Here is a 13,761-nt window from a genome sequence, read left to right on the forward strand (position 1 = left end):
ATAGTGCTGCAATGAACATGCGGGTGCATGTGTCTCTTTTAAGGAGAGTTTTGTCCGGATAGATGCCCAAGAGTGGGGTTGCGGGGTCATATGGAAGTTCTATGTATAGATTTCTAAGGTATCTCCAAACTGTTCTCCATAGTGGCTGTACCAGTTTACATTCTTCTTTGGGATTTTCTGTATAGAAAATTAGGTCTTCTGAAAATAGAAATAGTCTTATTTTTTCCTTTACAACAGACTTGGCTTTTGTTTGTTCTTGCCTTATTTCACTGGGTAGGCCAGCTTCTGTAACTCCAAGAGTGGTGTGAGCTGATCCTCTTTATCTTTTCCTAGTCTTAGGGCAGAAAGCATTCAGTCTTTCATCATTAAGTATGTTGCCAGCTGTAGGGTGTTTATTTATTTATTTATTTTTGTGCCATTTCTTGGGCCGCTCCCGCAGCACATGGAGGTTTCCAGGCTAGGGGTCGAACCGGAGCTGTAGCCACCGGCCTACGCCAGAGCCACAGCAACTCGGGATCCGAGCTGCGTCTGCGACCTACACCACGGATCACGGCAACGCCGGATCGTTAACCCACTGAGCAAGGGCAGGGACCGAACCCGCAACCTCATGGTTCCTTGTCGGATTGGTTAACCACTGAGCCATGATGGGAACTCCTAGGGTGTTTATATTTGTCTTGCTTTTTCTTCTTTTTTTTCTTTTTTTGGTATTTATTTATTTAGTAGATACCATTTAGGTTGAGGAAGTTCCCATTTATTCCTAGTTAGTTTTTTTTTTTTTTTAATCACGAATAGATTTTGAGTTTGGTAGGATCCTTTTGTGCATCTATTGAGATAATCATATGATTTTTTCTTTTCAGTCTGTTGATGTCATGAACTTACATTAATAGATTTTTGAAAGCTGAACCAGTCTTGAGTGCCTAGGACAAACTCTCCTTGTCCTGATGTGTTTTCCTTTTATTTGTTGCTGTTTTCAGTTTCCTAATATTTTTGTTGATGGTTTTTATATTTACATTCATGACAGATATTGATTTGTAGTTTTTTCTTTTCTTATTATGCCTTTTCTGGTTTTGGTATCAGGGTGATGCTGGTCTCATAAGAGGAGCTGGAAGTTTTCCCTCCTTTTACATTTTCTTAAGGAATCTGGAATGAGGAGTTGCTGTCGTGGCGCAGTGGAAGCGAATCCGACTAATGACCATGAGGTTTCCGGTTTCTTTCTACAGTTTGGGACCCTTTGCGGTTGCACAGGACACACACTAAGAGTTCTGGCCACAGTTCTGATGTGTGTGTGTGTGTGTGTGTGTGTGTGTGGGTGCAGTGGGGGGATTCCCTTACCAACAAGCAATTCTTGGACCCTAGCTGGGCATCCCACAATTCAACTCACTTCTAACACTCTCCTACCTGGAGACAGCAGCAAATTCTACAGGTAAAGGATTCCGTCCTACAAGACTGCCCCCCAACCCCGTTTTATTTATTTTTTTTAATTTTTATTTTTCTTTGTCTTTTGTCTTTTGTTGTTGTTGTTGTTGCTATTTCTTGGGCCGCTCCCGCGGCATATGGAGGGTCCCAGGCTAGGGGTCGAATCGGAGCTGTAGCCACCGGCCTACGCCAGAGCCACAGCAACACGAGATCCGAGCCGCGTCTGCAACCTACACCACAGCTCACAGCAACGCCGGATCATTAACCCACTGAGCAAGGGCAGGGACCGAACCCGCCACCTCATGGTTCCTAGTCGGATTCGTTAACCACTGCGCCACGACGGGAACTCCCCAACCCCGTTTTAGATACCAGCTGCAAGCCCAGGGTATCAGGTAGACTTCTGACCCACTGGCTCTAGATTAGAACTTTCAAAGACCTCCAACTTGGGTTTGATGAATTTGCTTGCGCAGTTAACAGGACCCAAAGAAATATTCTACTTACTCGAGGACCAGTTTATGATGAAAAGAAATAACTCAGGAACAGCCAGATGGGAGAGAGCATAGGGCAAGAAATGGGGAAAGAGGGCAGAGCTTCCATGCTCATTCCAGATGCACAGCTTCTCCCACAACTTCCCCACTTCTCCATGTGTTCACCAACCTGGAAACTCTCTGGACCCAGTCCTTCTTTTTTTTTTGCTTTAAATGGAGGCTTCATTACATAGTCATGATTGACTGATTCAACCTCCAGCGCCTCTCCCCTCCCTGGAGGTCTGGGGTTGGGGGTGGATAGTGAGACTGAAAGTTCCAATCCTCCAAACACATGGTTGGTTCCCTTGGCAACCAGCTCCCATCCTTAAGTGTCTAAAAAGGGCTTTATTGATATCACAAAATGCAACATTGTCACTCATCACTTAGGAAATTCCAAGGGAGCTCTGTGCTAGGGAGGGGACACAAAACAAATATGTATTTCTTATTCTAAATCCACATCACTCATGCCCAGGAAGCATCCCTGTCTGGGTTATTTGTTTTTTTCTTGAAGGAGCTTTGACAATTTGTATCTCTCAAGGAATTGCTCCATTTCATCTAAGTTCCTAAATGTATAGGTTTTCAGTTGTTTATAACGTTTTTGTTTTTATTATCCTTTTTGATTTTGTAGCGCCTGTGGAGATGTCCCCTCTTTTTTTTTTTTTTTGGCCACACTCACAACATGCGGAAGTTCCTGGGTCAGGGATTGAACCCATACTACAGCAGCAGTCCAAGCCACTGCAGCGACAATGCTGGATCCTTAACCTTCTGCCCCATAGCAGAAACTCCCCTCTTTCCCTCTTAAATTGATATTTCTCATCCTCTTTTTTTCCCCACCTTGATCAATTTGGCTAGAGTTTTTCCAATTTTATTTTTCTTCTGAAAGAGGTAGTTTTTGGTTTCTGGGTTTAAAATTTTTTGTATTATTTTATTTTATCTTTTGGTCATGCCTGAAGCATGTAGAAGGTCCCAGGCCAGGGATCAAACTTTCGCCACAGCGGTGAACTGAGCCACCACAGTGACATTGCCAGATCTTCAACTTGCTGAGCCATCAAGAAACTCCCGTTTCTGTTTTTTCAGTTTTTAATTTCTGCCAAGAACATCTCCCTTTCATTCACTTCAAATATGTTTATCTTTATCTCATGGAACATAGTTATAATCGTGCTTTAAAATCTTTGTGTGACTACTCCAACGTCTGTGTCATAGTGCCCCACAGTCACTTGAACAGGGGAAATTTAATATAGATAATGTTGGGAGTTGGAGTCATGAGGGGTTGGCTAGTGAGAAATCAAGAGACCTCTAAAGAGCATAGAAATGACAGGTGTAAGGATCAGCCTTGCGCTAGAGATCCCAAGGAAAAGCCGTGGCTGAGAAGCAGACCTTGTTCAAGAGGGTACAGCCACTGCTTACGGGATTCCAGGAATGTCACTTGGTGTCACACCAGTGGAGCTTGCTGGAAACCCACTTACCAGAACTTACCAGAAATCCACCCTCTGGGGTGCTGTGGAAAGCTTTGCATGAAGAAGTGTCTTGCTGAAGACACCCTGCATGAAACGGCCCAGCCTGATGCTATAGCAGCCACCTGCACCGCAGGAACCTGGAGCCAGGGAAACTGCCCAGAGAGCACATTGGAAGGAAAGTCCCCTCCTCCGGCAATGTCTCTCCCATGTCTGTTGAAGTACCTACTGACAAGACTTAACATCGTTCCAGCTGGCAAAAAAAAGTCCTTAAAGGGACCAGGTCCATTTTCACAGAGTAGGCAACAAGGGTGAGTTTGGAGCTGAGTCAATAAAGAGATAACTGGCACAGGGCAGACGTGGGTCTATTGGAGGAGAGCTACAGATGGGGTCATATGGTTGTTGCCGCCTGAGGATTGTGTATGACTGCACGAGGTAGATGGGGTGGGAAGTCAGAAGCCACTGAAAGTAGGAAGGCAGGTGGTTGGTGAGTCCAGGGTCAGGCAAGCCTTGGACTGTGAGCAGAGAGCGCCCAGTAGGTTCTCAGGTTGCTGGCTGAGGTCTGGGCAAGGTGGACTCCAGAAAGATGGAAGACGTGCTTCCTGCTGTCTAAGAAGGCGGGGAGGCAGGCAGAGCAGCAAACAGTCACTGCTCTGAGGTATGCGCCAGAATGAGGCTATGCCCAGCCAGTGCAGTGTATTTCTACCCTCTGTCCTGTCGTCGGACTCAACTCCGGGCCCATCCCCAAATTGGGCACACTCTCTCCATCCACTTGATTTTTGCATGTGCCGTTGCCTCTGCTTGGGACACTTCCTCCTTAGTACGGCTAATTCATCATCCTTACCTCTCTGCTGGGACATCACATCCTCCAGGAGGCTTTTAATGATGCCCCAAGTCTGAGCTGGGCTCTCCTCTGTGCGCAGTAGCGCTGACTCGACTCTTAACTCAGCACTTAGCATATTGAGTCGAGACCGCTTGTTTGCTTGTCTATTTATCAGGCTGCCCTGTACAGTCTTTGAGGTCCAAGGCCAAATCTCGTTTACTGTTATTTTTCCCGGCAGACCTGGCATGTAGCGGCTGTTTGCTGAATGAATAAACGATGAGAGGCTGAAAGTGGCGTACATGGGGAGGGGATGGTAAGGGTGTACTCAGGGGTCATACACCATGTTAAGAAGTTTAGGCTATTTCTAGAAGGCAAGGGGGAGCCACTGGAGGGCTGTAAGCAGGGGAGAGCCATGATCCGTTTTCTGTGTCAGAGAGATCTCTATAGCAGTAACACAGAAATATGTTGGACGGGATCAAGAAAGTGGACAGAAAGACTAGGAGGCCCCTGCAGTGATCCCAGAGGAACTGGGGGAGGCGTGGGCCCTGGGGAGCCAGTGGAAGTGTTGGCCTAGGGGCTGGAGGGCAATGTGTGGCGAGAAGCAGGCGGCTTGGCACTTGTTTTCAGAGCTTTTGCTGTGTCTCCTCTTCCTCGCTGAGCTCTGAGCCCCTCCAGGGACAGGCCTGAGCCCTCTTTCCTTGGGTACCTCCTCTGTCCCAGACACCACCTCTGCCCTCTGCAAGTCCCTGGGGGGGGGGGGGAGCTAGTGGCATCTAGGCGACCATGTCCCCCATCCTCAGCGTGATCAAGAAGGAGAGGCCAGAGTCCTAGTGATGTCAGCATGGCAAGTTTATTGAAATCCCATCAACACAAAGAGCAGTACGAAGAGGGACCCGCCCCAGCCCAGGCCTCCCTGGAGCTTACAGACACAAACCCTCCTGCAGGGGAAAGGGCTGGGCCTCCCTCACACCTCCAGCAGGGGTGTGGGGGTGTGGTAGGGCCCACCTCTCCATCAGCACCCACCCACCGCATGGACTCACAGGCCAGGGTTAAACCACCAACCCAGGAAGAGAGGCAGCCAGCACATGTGCCACTCGGAGAAGACCCATCTCTGGGGATGCAGGGATCCCTGGGGCCAGCAAAGACGGGGGATCCTTCTGGGTCAGGAAGAGAGGGAAAGAACCTTCTCCTGCCAGGGAAAGAAAGGAAAGGGAGGGAGGCAGAGGACAATGGGCCGAAGACATCGGCTGTGTGGAAAGTCCACTCTCCATTCTCCATGTTCATTGAAAGCTGGGATGCGGTGGTGCCAGACGCGTTCATTTTGGCGATGCAGTGTTCCTTTCTCCCCCAACGCTCTGATATTTGAAATTGTATTGAATCTGCTTTTCTTGAGGCTGTGGGACTGGGTGGCGAGCAGTAACCCAAAGGAAGAAGTCAGACCGCAGGACACGGGCCAGGCAGAGCAGCCCTTGGCTTCTTGGCAGGAAGAGTAGGTAAGAGTGGCCTCTGGCCAGAGTCGGGGTACGCGGGGGACAGAAGCGGGAGGTACGGAGACGGTTCCTCTGGGGCGGCGGCTGGCTGCACTCGGCTCTCAGTACTTGGTCCGGTGGGAGGTGGTGGTGGACACGAAGCGGACGCTGGCACCGCGGCTGCTGCGGCCGCCGCTGCAGCTACTGAAGCCGCCCTCGGTGGGCAGCGGGCAGGGGACGCTGGGGGCGCAGGCCTCGCCCACCAGCACGGAGCCCCCTCCGCAGCCCGCGCTCACCCGGGACCCGCCCACGCTAGAGCTGCAGAAGCCGCTGGTCCGGATGCTGCTGCCGCCGGAGAAAGTGACGCCGCCACGGGAGAGGCCGGAGCTGGTGACCAGGGCATCAGGCCCGCACACCACGCCGCCCCGGGAGCTGCTTACGGCTGCGGGAGGGAAAAACCATCAGAGAGTCTGTCTCATCGGCTGGGGGGAGGCAGGCGGGGTGGGCCGGTGGCTTCAGGGGGCGTGACCTGGGTCCAAGTGGTTCCTACTCTCTGCACAGTCAATACCCATTTCTCTCTTCTCTTGTCCGGGGACTCAAAGACTGAGACTCCCCTAAAGTCAAACATTCAGACTAAAGTGGGAGAATTCAGCCTATTCCCCAGGTTGTTGGCGTAGAGCTGGCAGCCAACTGTCAGTTATATGGGGCCGAATTAGGGTTATGTGGGCAAGAAGTGAGCTGGATTATGCAGCAGCTGGAGCACAGCCTCCATCAAGCCAGGGGCTTCTCTTCCAATTCTATCATGCCCCTTAATGGTCCCCACATTGCCCCCCACCCCCGGAGCCCCTTGTCAGTTCCTCCTGATCCACTGATGGCTCTGCTCTGCAGCCCCCCGCTGGTTTCCTTGCCCCTCCATGACCCAGAACCTAGTCCGACTCAACTTTGCTTAGACCAGCCCTCCATTGGTGGAGAGCCCTCCCTTTCTCCTGTCTCCACTTACCAGAGTCCTTCCTGCCCTCTGTGACCCAGCCAGCTTAGCACTCAGCTCCCCACCACAGCTGTGTATATTTGCACTTTTGGATCAGAAATCTGGATTTGAATTCTGGCTGTGCCACTAACTAGCTTTGTGACTCCTGGCAAGTCATGCGTTTTCTCTGATCGAGTAAAAGGAGGATGCCCTTGTCTAGTCCTCGCTTGTTCCCCGCCCCCCTCCCCCCGGGAATTTGAGGGTTAGGTTGACAGTGGATAGGATTCCTCTCTAGAAGAAGCTAATTCTGAGAGCAGGGGCTGGGGCTCGCCTTCACTGCGTCTCTACCCTGCAGAGCTCAGGACAGGCTCTGCGTGCTATGGGCTCAACTGATACTTTGGTGGTAGCGGCAGTAGCAGCAGCAAGGGGACTTGCGTTCAGCCTTGTCCCATCCCCTGCCATCTGGAAGGGAGGGAACTCCTTGGCACAGGCCTTTCTATTATTTCCCTGGTCTTTGCCCTCAAAGGACAAGGCCACTCAAAGCAAAACAGCTGACTCTCTTCCAGAACCCTCACGCCCACCAGGCCCTGCCAACCTTTGTGATTGCTTAGCTCTGGGGAGGCAGGCTCAGACTTCATGCTCACTGTCCAGGGGCCAGAGGGTCCCTGCTCCCCTGGCTGCCATGACCAGTGCAGCCATGGGCTTCTGAACCCCGTGTGGGCTTGAGTTTATAGGAAAGTTGAAGGGCCCTAGGAGAGAAATGTGTGAAGAGGAAAAGACTGAAGGTTCTTACATATGTCTACTGGTCCAACACCTTCACAGATCCTGGAGAGAAAAAGAAGCAAGTCAGTTGACAAGCAGTGAAACCTGTGTACTATCAGGTACTGAAAACCTGTGTACTATCAGAGGGTCTACTTGGCTGAGGGGACCCATGGATCAGTGATTCTCTTCCTTAGCTACAAGAGCATCTGGGAAGTTTTGAAAAACTACATGTTCCTAGACCCTGCCCTCAAACTATTGAATCAAAATATTTGACGAATGTCTTCTTTTACTATTTTATTTTACTTTATTTTATTTTATTTTATTTTATTTTATTTTATTTTATTTTATTTTATTTTATTTTATTTTATTTTATTTTATTTTATTTTATTCCTTTTGTCTTTTTAGGGCCGCACCCTTGGCATTATGGAAATTCTCAGGCTAGGGGTCAAAGTGGAGTGGCAACTGCCGGCCTACGTCACAGCCACAGCAACATGGGATCAGAGCCACGTCTGTGACCTACACCACAGCTCACAACAACATTGAATCCTTTAACCCCCTGAGCAAGGTCAGGGATCGAACTCGCATCCTCATGGATACTAGTTGTGTTCGTAACTGCTGAGCCACGACGAGAACTCCCTTCTTTTACTTCAATTTATTTTTAACACGCTAACCAGTCAAGTAGAACTCCCTGAGATTCTGGTTCAGGCTGTCTACAAACTTGCACTTAGAGGCACGTTAGAGCCATCTTCTAATCCCCTGCTATGGGCAACTGACTAGGGTTTTCGGAAAAGGTACTGCTACCTCTAGAGAGTGCCCATGTCAGCAACTCCTCACCTGGTCCCCATCTCCGCTCAGTCTTTCTAAAGCTGGATGTCTGCAGCCCTGAGAGCACTTACCGGATCTCCTCGCCTTCTAGCAGGCGCCTGTAGGTGGCGATCTCGATGTCCAGGGCCAACTTGACGTTCATCAGCTCCTGGTACTCACGCAGCTGGCGCGCCATGTCCTGCTTGGCCTGCTGAAGGGCGCCCTCTAGATCTGCCAGCTTGCTCTTGGCATCATTGAGGGCCGCCTCGCCCTGCTGCTCCGCCTGGGCCACCGCGGCTTCCAGCTTGGCCCGCTGCAGGGAAGGCAGTTGGCAGGTGGGCTTTGGCACCACCAAAGGGGATCCCCAGGTGGGGCTAGAAACACTGCCCCCCTGTGGGTGGGGTCACAGCTTGGTGCCAAGCCAGAGATGGAACCCATGTAGACTGCTTTCCTCATCCTGTAGTTTGAGGTCGCCAGGAGGTGGAATATTCTTTTCTTCAGTTTCCATCCTCACTGATTTTTGCACTTACTGATTTCTGCTGCTCTAGGATGCAGGGGATCCAGCGTATAAAGCCATTCTTTCTGCCTCACCTGCCCCTCTCAGTCAGCCCCAGGTCTTTCCTTCTGTATGGGAGACTCTCTTTCCCTTCCACGTTTTCCTCCTCCAGGAAGTCTTCCTGGACTAATTCCTCCATTTCTCTTTCTGGGTCCTGGTGGGCTCCCCCACGTCACATGACTCGGGCTCCCCAGAGCTTCAGGCCCTGCCTCCCCAGAGCTTGGGACCCTCTGGGCCTTTCTGTCTTTTCCTTTGCCCACCTGAGCCTTGGCATGCTCGATCTCTGCCTTCAGCCTCTGGATCAGGCGGTTCAGCTCATTGATCTCATCACGAGTGCTGCGCAGGTTGTCACAGTGTTGGCCAGCTGTCACCCGCATCTCCTCATACTGGGGGTGGGGGTGGGGGGAGAAGGGTTCGAAGGTTGGGTCAAGTCCACAGCCCACTGTCATCCATGAGTCTTACCCCGGGGCTGCCCACACCCCTTCCCCGGCACCTTCCTGCCCACCTTGGTCTGGTACCAGGACTCAGCATCAGCCCGACTGCGCCTGGCAATCTCTTCATACTGAGCCTTGATGTCGGCGATGATCCCGTCAACATTCAGGTCCCGGCTGTTGTCCATCTTCACGATGACGGATGTCTCTGAGATGTGTGACTGCAGCAACTGGATTTCCTGTGTTGGGGAATCAGCGAGACAAATGGGCTCAGAGTCCCATCATTGGCTGAGGCTCTACCAACAGGGTCCCCAGGGAAGTGAAGTCAGGAGAGAGAGCATCGTTTGTTCGTTCAGGGCAAAGCAATAGAGCAGATCGTCCAAGCCAAAGGCAAAGAAAAAGATGTGGCCCAGACCCTTTCTGTTGGACTTTAAACCCTTCTTATACACTCAGAGACATCCCTTTTAATACCCTAATTTGCTTAGGGGACGGTTAAAACCATGAGGGCCTAGGGGGTTCGTGGAGGGGAGAGAGAGCCCTGCTAAAGGATAAATTTTCCTTTGGATAACCCACACAGTGGCTGTGCCACTCACAGATCATTGAGAACCGACAATACAATATGGTAGTCTAGGCATTCCTATATCCCAAGTCCTTAATAGAACTGGGGGTGGGGGGTGGGGAGGGCTGGGAACTGGCCTGCAGGGTGAGGGTCCCAGAGGGAGCTTACTTCAGCCTTTCAGCTCAGAGCCAGACATTCAGATCTGATTGGCTCTAACCCAGACCAAACCGTCCTTAGAAAGAAGCAGAAGCTAGCTAGTTCATTTGACAAATCAGGTAACCATTTTTCTTCCATCTCCTAGCAAATCAGTTTCCCAGATTCTTCTCATTGGTAGACAGGAAGAGACCTTCCTAGAACCCAGTCTTTACTTATTTATTTTTGGCCACACCTGTAGCATGTGGACGTTCCCCTGGGCCAGGGATTGAACCCGTGCCACAGCAGTGATCCAAGCTGTGGCAGTGACAATGCAGGATCCTTAACCCTTAACAAGAGAACTCCAGACTCCAGTCTTTAGATTGGCCAATAGAGAATTGGCTCATAGATCCAAGGAGCTTATTCATAGACCTAAGTCAGGATACAAAGAAGCCTGCTCTCCTTACCTTCTCCCTTTGTAGATCAATATGTAGAGGGTATAGATTTGATGGGAGGAAAGATGTATGATACCAAATGTTAGAAAATACACTAGTCCAGCAAAGCCCCCAGGGAGTCCACGCCATATACGGATCTCCTTGAATGGCTCAGAAGGAATGAACCCTTACCGCCATGTATAGGGTTTTCAGGAAGTCAATTTCCTGAGTCAGGCTATCCACATTGGCCTCCATATCAGACTTATTTAAGAAAGCTGAATCCACATCCTGCATCAAAGAGAGAAGGATAAAATGCTCATGACTTGTGCACTGTTTAACCTCTTCACCTAGAGGAGATGGGTAGGAAGATCAGGGATCCGCACAGGGCCAGGCCAGGTGGGATGGCTGGGAAGGTCCTTGGGTGGAAATCCAGCTTAATAACGCTTCTCCTTCTCCTTCACACAACCTGAACCCACCAGGGATGTTGGACATTTCCTGATGCTTATTTAGAGGCAAGAAATCTGGATCATCCAAGACTCTTAAAAAGTCATCTTTTCAGACCTCTGCTTTCATGAAGACCTAATCCTAAGTAATTAGGGGCCAAGTCAGAACTTTGAAGGGAACCTCTTGTGACCTTAGGGTGTCCGCTGTGTGTGAGTAGTCACAGGGCTGCCTGGGCAGCATCCTGGGGTCTTGAGAACATTTTCCTGGCTGGGGGAGAAGTTTGCCTGGGCCTGTGGCTCTCTCTTACCTTCTTCAGAGCCACGAACTCATTCTCAGCATTGGCCCGGAGCACCACCTCCTCTTCATACCTGGATGATAAGGAATAAGAGAGTAAATTCTCACTCTGAACTGAGAGCCAGTTCATGACCTCTTGCGACCTCTCTGCTCCATCGAGCCTGGCTCCCTGTTGCCACCTGCATGTTCTCATCCACCGTGTCCCATCTTTACAGCCTTTTATGAGTCAGTGGCCCTCAGTTTCTCTAAATCACTTTTACTTTCTCAAAGTGGATGTGGGGTTTGAAAATCTGAACTTTTGCTGTGTTCCTTTGCTGGAAAATCCTTAGGGTCTTTGCACCTGACCTCAGAGGAAGTGGGACCCAACTATGGCTGGACCTGGGCACTGTTCTCAAAACCAGGGGCTCCTTTTTCTGGGGTCGATTCACTCATTTCCACAGGGGGGATTAGGGACAAATCATGATCAATTCCAGTTCTCCTTTTTCCTCAGGACCCACAGAAGGAATCCTTCTCCCATACATATCAGAGCCCCACCCCTGTCTTCAGGCTGGGGATTGAAACCAGCATTCAACCCTAATCCTTTCAGTGGCTCTCATCTGAGTTTGGCCCCTGCTTTGGGGACCAGCCCATGCCCATCCTTGGTCAGTGCTGTGCAGAAGCCACTCACTTCTTCTTGAAACCCTCAAGGACATCCTGCATGTTGTTCCTCTCAGCTTCTAACCGGGCTCGATCGCTGCTCACTACATCCAGCTGGTGCCGCAGGTTGGTGATGTAGTTCTCAAAGAGGGGCTCCAGGTTGCTCCTGGTACCTTTCTGCTCTTGCAGGAAGCTCCACTTGGTCTCTAGGAGTTTATTCTGCTGCTCCAGGAAGCGCACCTAAATCCACAGGGGCAAAGACATGGCAATGGAAGCACTCCATAGAGTCACCTCCGTGTCGGCTAGTTGCTCAAATGGCCAGAGGTGACTTAACACGTGGTGACATCGTTCCTTCCTCTGTTGACTTGCATTCCTCCTCTAACTCAGTAGGACCCGGCAGAGCAGGGCTATGACCCCTCCTCGCGCTCAGCTAGGCTTAGCTACAGACAGAAGCTTTTGAACCCAAGCTCTTCAGTACCGTTTTCCCCGCAACCTTCTGAGAAAGGTGAGGGATGGTTGACTGGGAAGTTGGAGATTGAGTCTGCCTGAGCTGAGGTTTGCCTTTATCTGAAAACGGATGTCAGCCATCCCTGGCAGGGAATGAGGAGCAGAGTAAAGTACATTTGAGGTGGGATGTGCATTAAGTGAAAATTTCACATCATTGGTCACACCCATCACCCCAGATACCCTATCCACTGAGGCTGATAGAGCTGGAGGAGAATGTAGAGAACATTTGCTCCAAGCCCTCATTTCAGAGGTGAGGAAACTGAAGCTCACAGTGTTGAGTTCCTAGACTCAGACACAATCAGAGCATCCATCTCCGTGGAGACATGGCATCCGGGATGTCAGTTCCACCTCTATGTTCCTCACATCAACCTGAAGATCACTGACCACCAGTGGTTGTTCCAAGCTCTTTCCCTCCATCTAATTGACTCTGCTGAATCTGGATACCCCACATGGGAGAGGGGTATGAATCCTTTGTTTTATATGAAAATGACTCAACTCCATTCTCCATTTCCTTAAGCTGGAATGGCTACCCAGCCTCAGGAACCATGAAAACTTCCAAGAGAGCATGAGGAGCTCAAAGGATAAAACCTCTTAAACCTGGACCAGCCAATACCTGGTGAAAGATATTTCTAAGTGACTAGGTGGAAGGCCTTAGTTTGTCCAGATGTCTTTAGATTTAGCTGGATGGTCCTCCCTCCTCCAGAAGACACTGCCACTGTTTTAGTCTATTCCTCCACGCAGTGCTTCCTCAAACTCATCCTCGCTTTGCCACAGAACAACCCAGAAATCATACTGCCATGTCTTTAGTTGATGTCTGAAGGATCTGAGGTCAAGGTCTATGCCCCAGGCATGGACCAGGTCTTAAGGGAAAGAACACCCCAATGCATTTAGCTCTCACCATCCCAGACCCAGAGGCTGGGCTGTCCCACGTACCTTGTCGATAAAGGAAGCAAATTTGTTGTTGAGGGTCTTGATTTGCTCCTTCTCATCCCTCTTCACCCTCTGGGCATTGGGGTCAATCTCCAGGTTGAGGGGGGTCAACAGGCTCTGGTTAACAGTCACTGCTGTGATAGATGGGGCTGCTGGCACTCCAATTCCTCCAACTCGGTAGCCAAAGCCAGGGCCGCCAAAACCATAGCCAAGGCCACTGCCAGCTCCAAATCCCAGACCAACACAACTGCCAGACCCAAACCCCAGACCAGCGCCGCTCCCATCACCATAGCCAAAGGCCATCCCATTGCCAACACCAAAGCCAACTCCACAGCGGATGGGACGAGGGCCCACGGCTGCTATCCGGGGTGAGCATGATCCAAAGCTGATGACACTCCGACTGCCAAAGCCACTAAGACCCCGGAAGCTGGGCCCACTCCTGCAGGAGACAGAGCTGGTCCGGAAGCGGTTCAGGTTCTGGTGGGTCATTGCTGAGCAAGAGCTGAAGTTGCCCACACGGCGACCAGAGCTGACTCTGTAGGAGCGGCAAGACATGATGGCCTCCTGCTTGAGAGCAAAGCGGAGCTGCAGAGTGGGGTAAGCTGAAGCTGGGAGT

At 50.6% G+C, this 13,761-nt stretch overlaps 1 protein-coding gene across 1 annotated transcript; it reads right to left on the reverse strand.

The window, feature by feature from the left end:
• Window positions 1-5,089: 5,089 nt before the first annotated feature.
• On the reverse strand, window positions 5,090-13,761 carry KRT84 (keratin 84). The gene is made up of 9 exons (XM_047786691.1): window positions 13,149-13,761; window positions 11,740-11,948; window positions 11,086-11,146; window positions 10,527-10,622; window positions 9,284-9,448; window positions 9,039-9,164; window positions 8,315-8,535; window positions 7,450-7,481; window positions 5,090-6,131 (listed from the first exon to the last, which is right to left on the reverse strand). The coding sequence occupies exons 1-9, from the start codon at window positions 13,698-13,700 to the stop codon at window positions 5,812-5,814; spliced, it is 1,782 nt and encodes a 593-aa protein (XP_047642647.1). The 5' UTR covers window positions 13,701-13,761; the 3' UTR covers window positions 5,090-5,811.

The sequence above is a fragment of the Phacochoerus africanus genome, chromosome 7 (genome assembly GCF_016906955.1).
Source record: "Phacochoerus africanus isolate WHEZ1 chromosome 7, ROS_Pafr_v1, whole genome shotgun sequence".
Classification (NCBI taxonomy): Eukaryota; Metazoa; Chordata; class Mammalia; order Artiodactyla; family Suidae; genus Phacochoerus; species Phacochoerus africanus.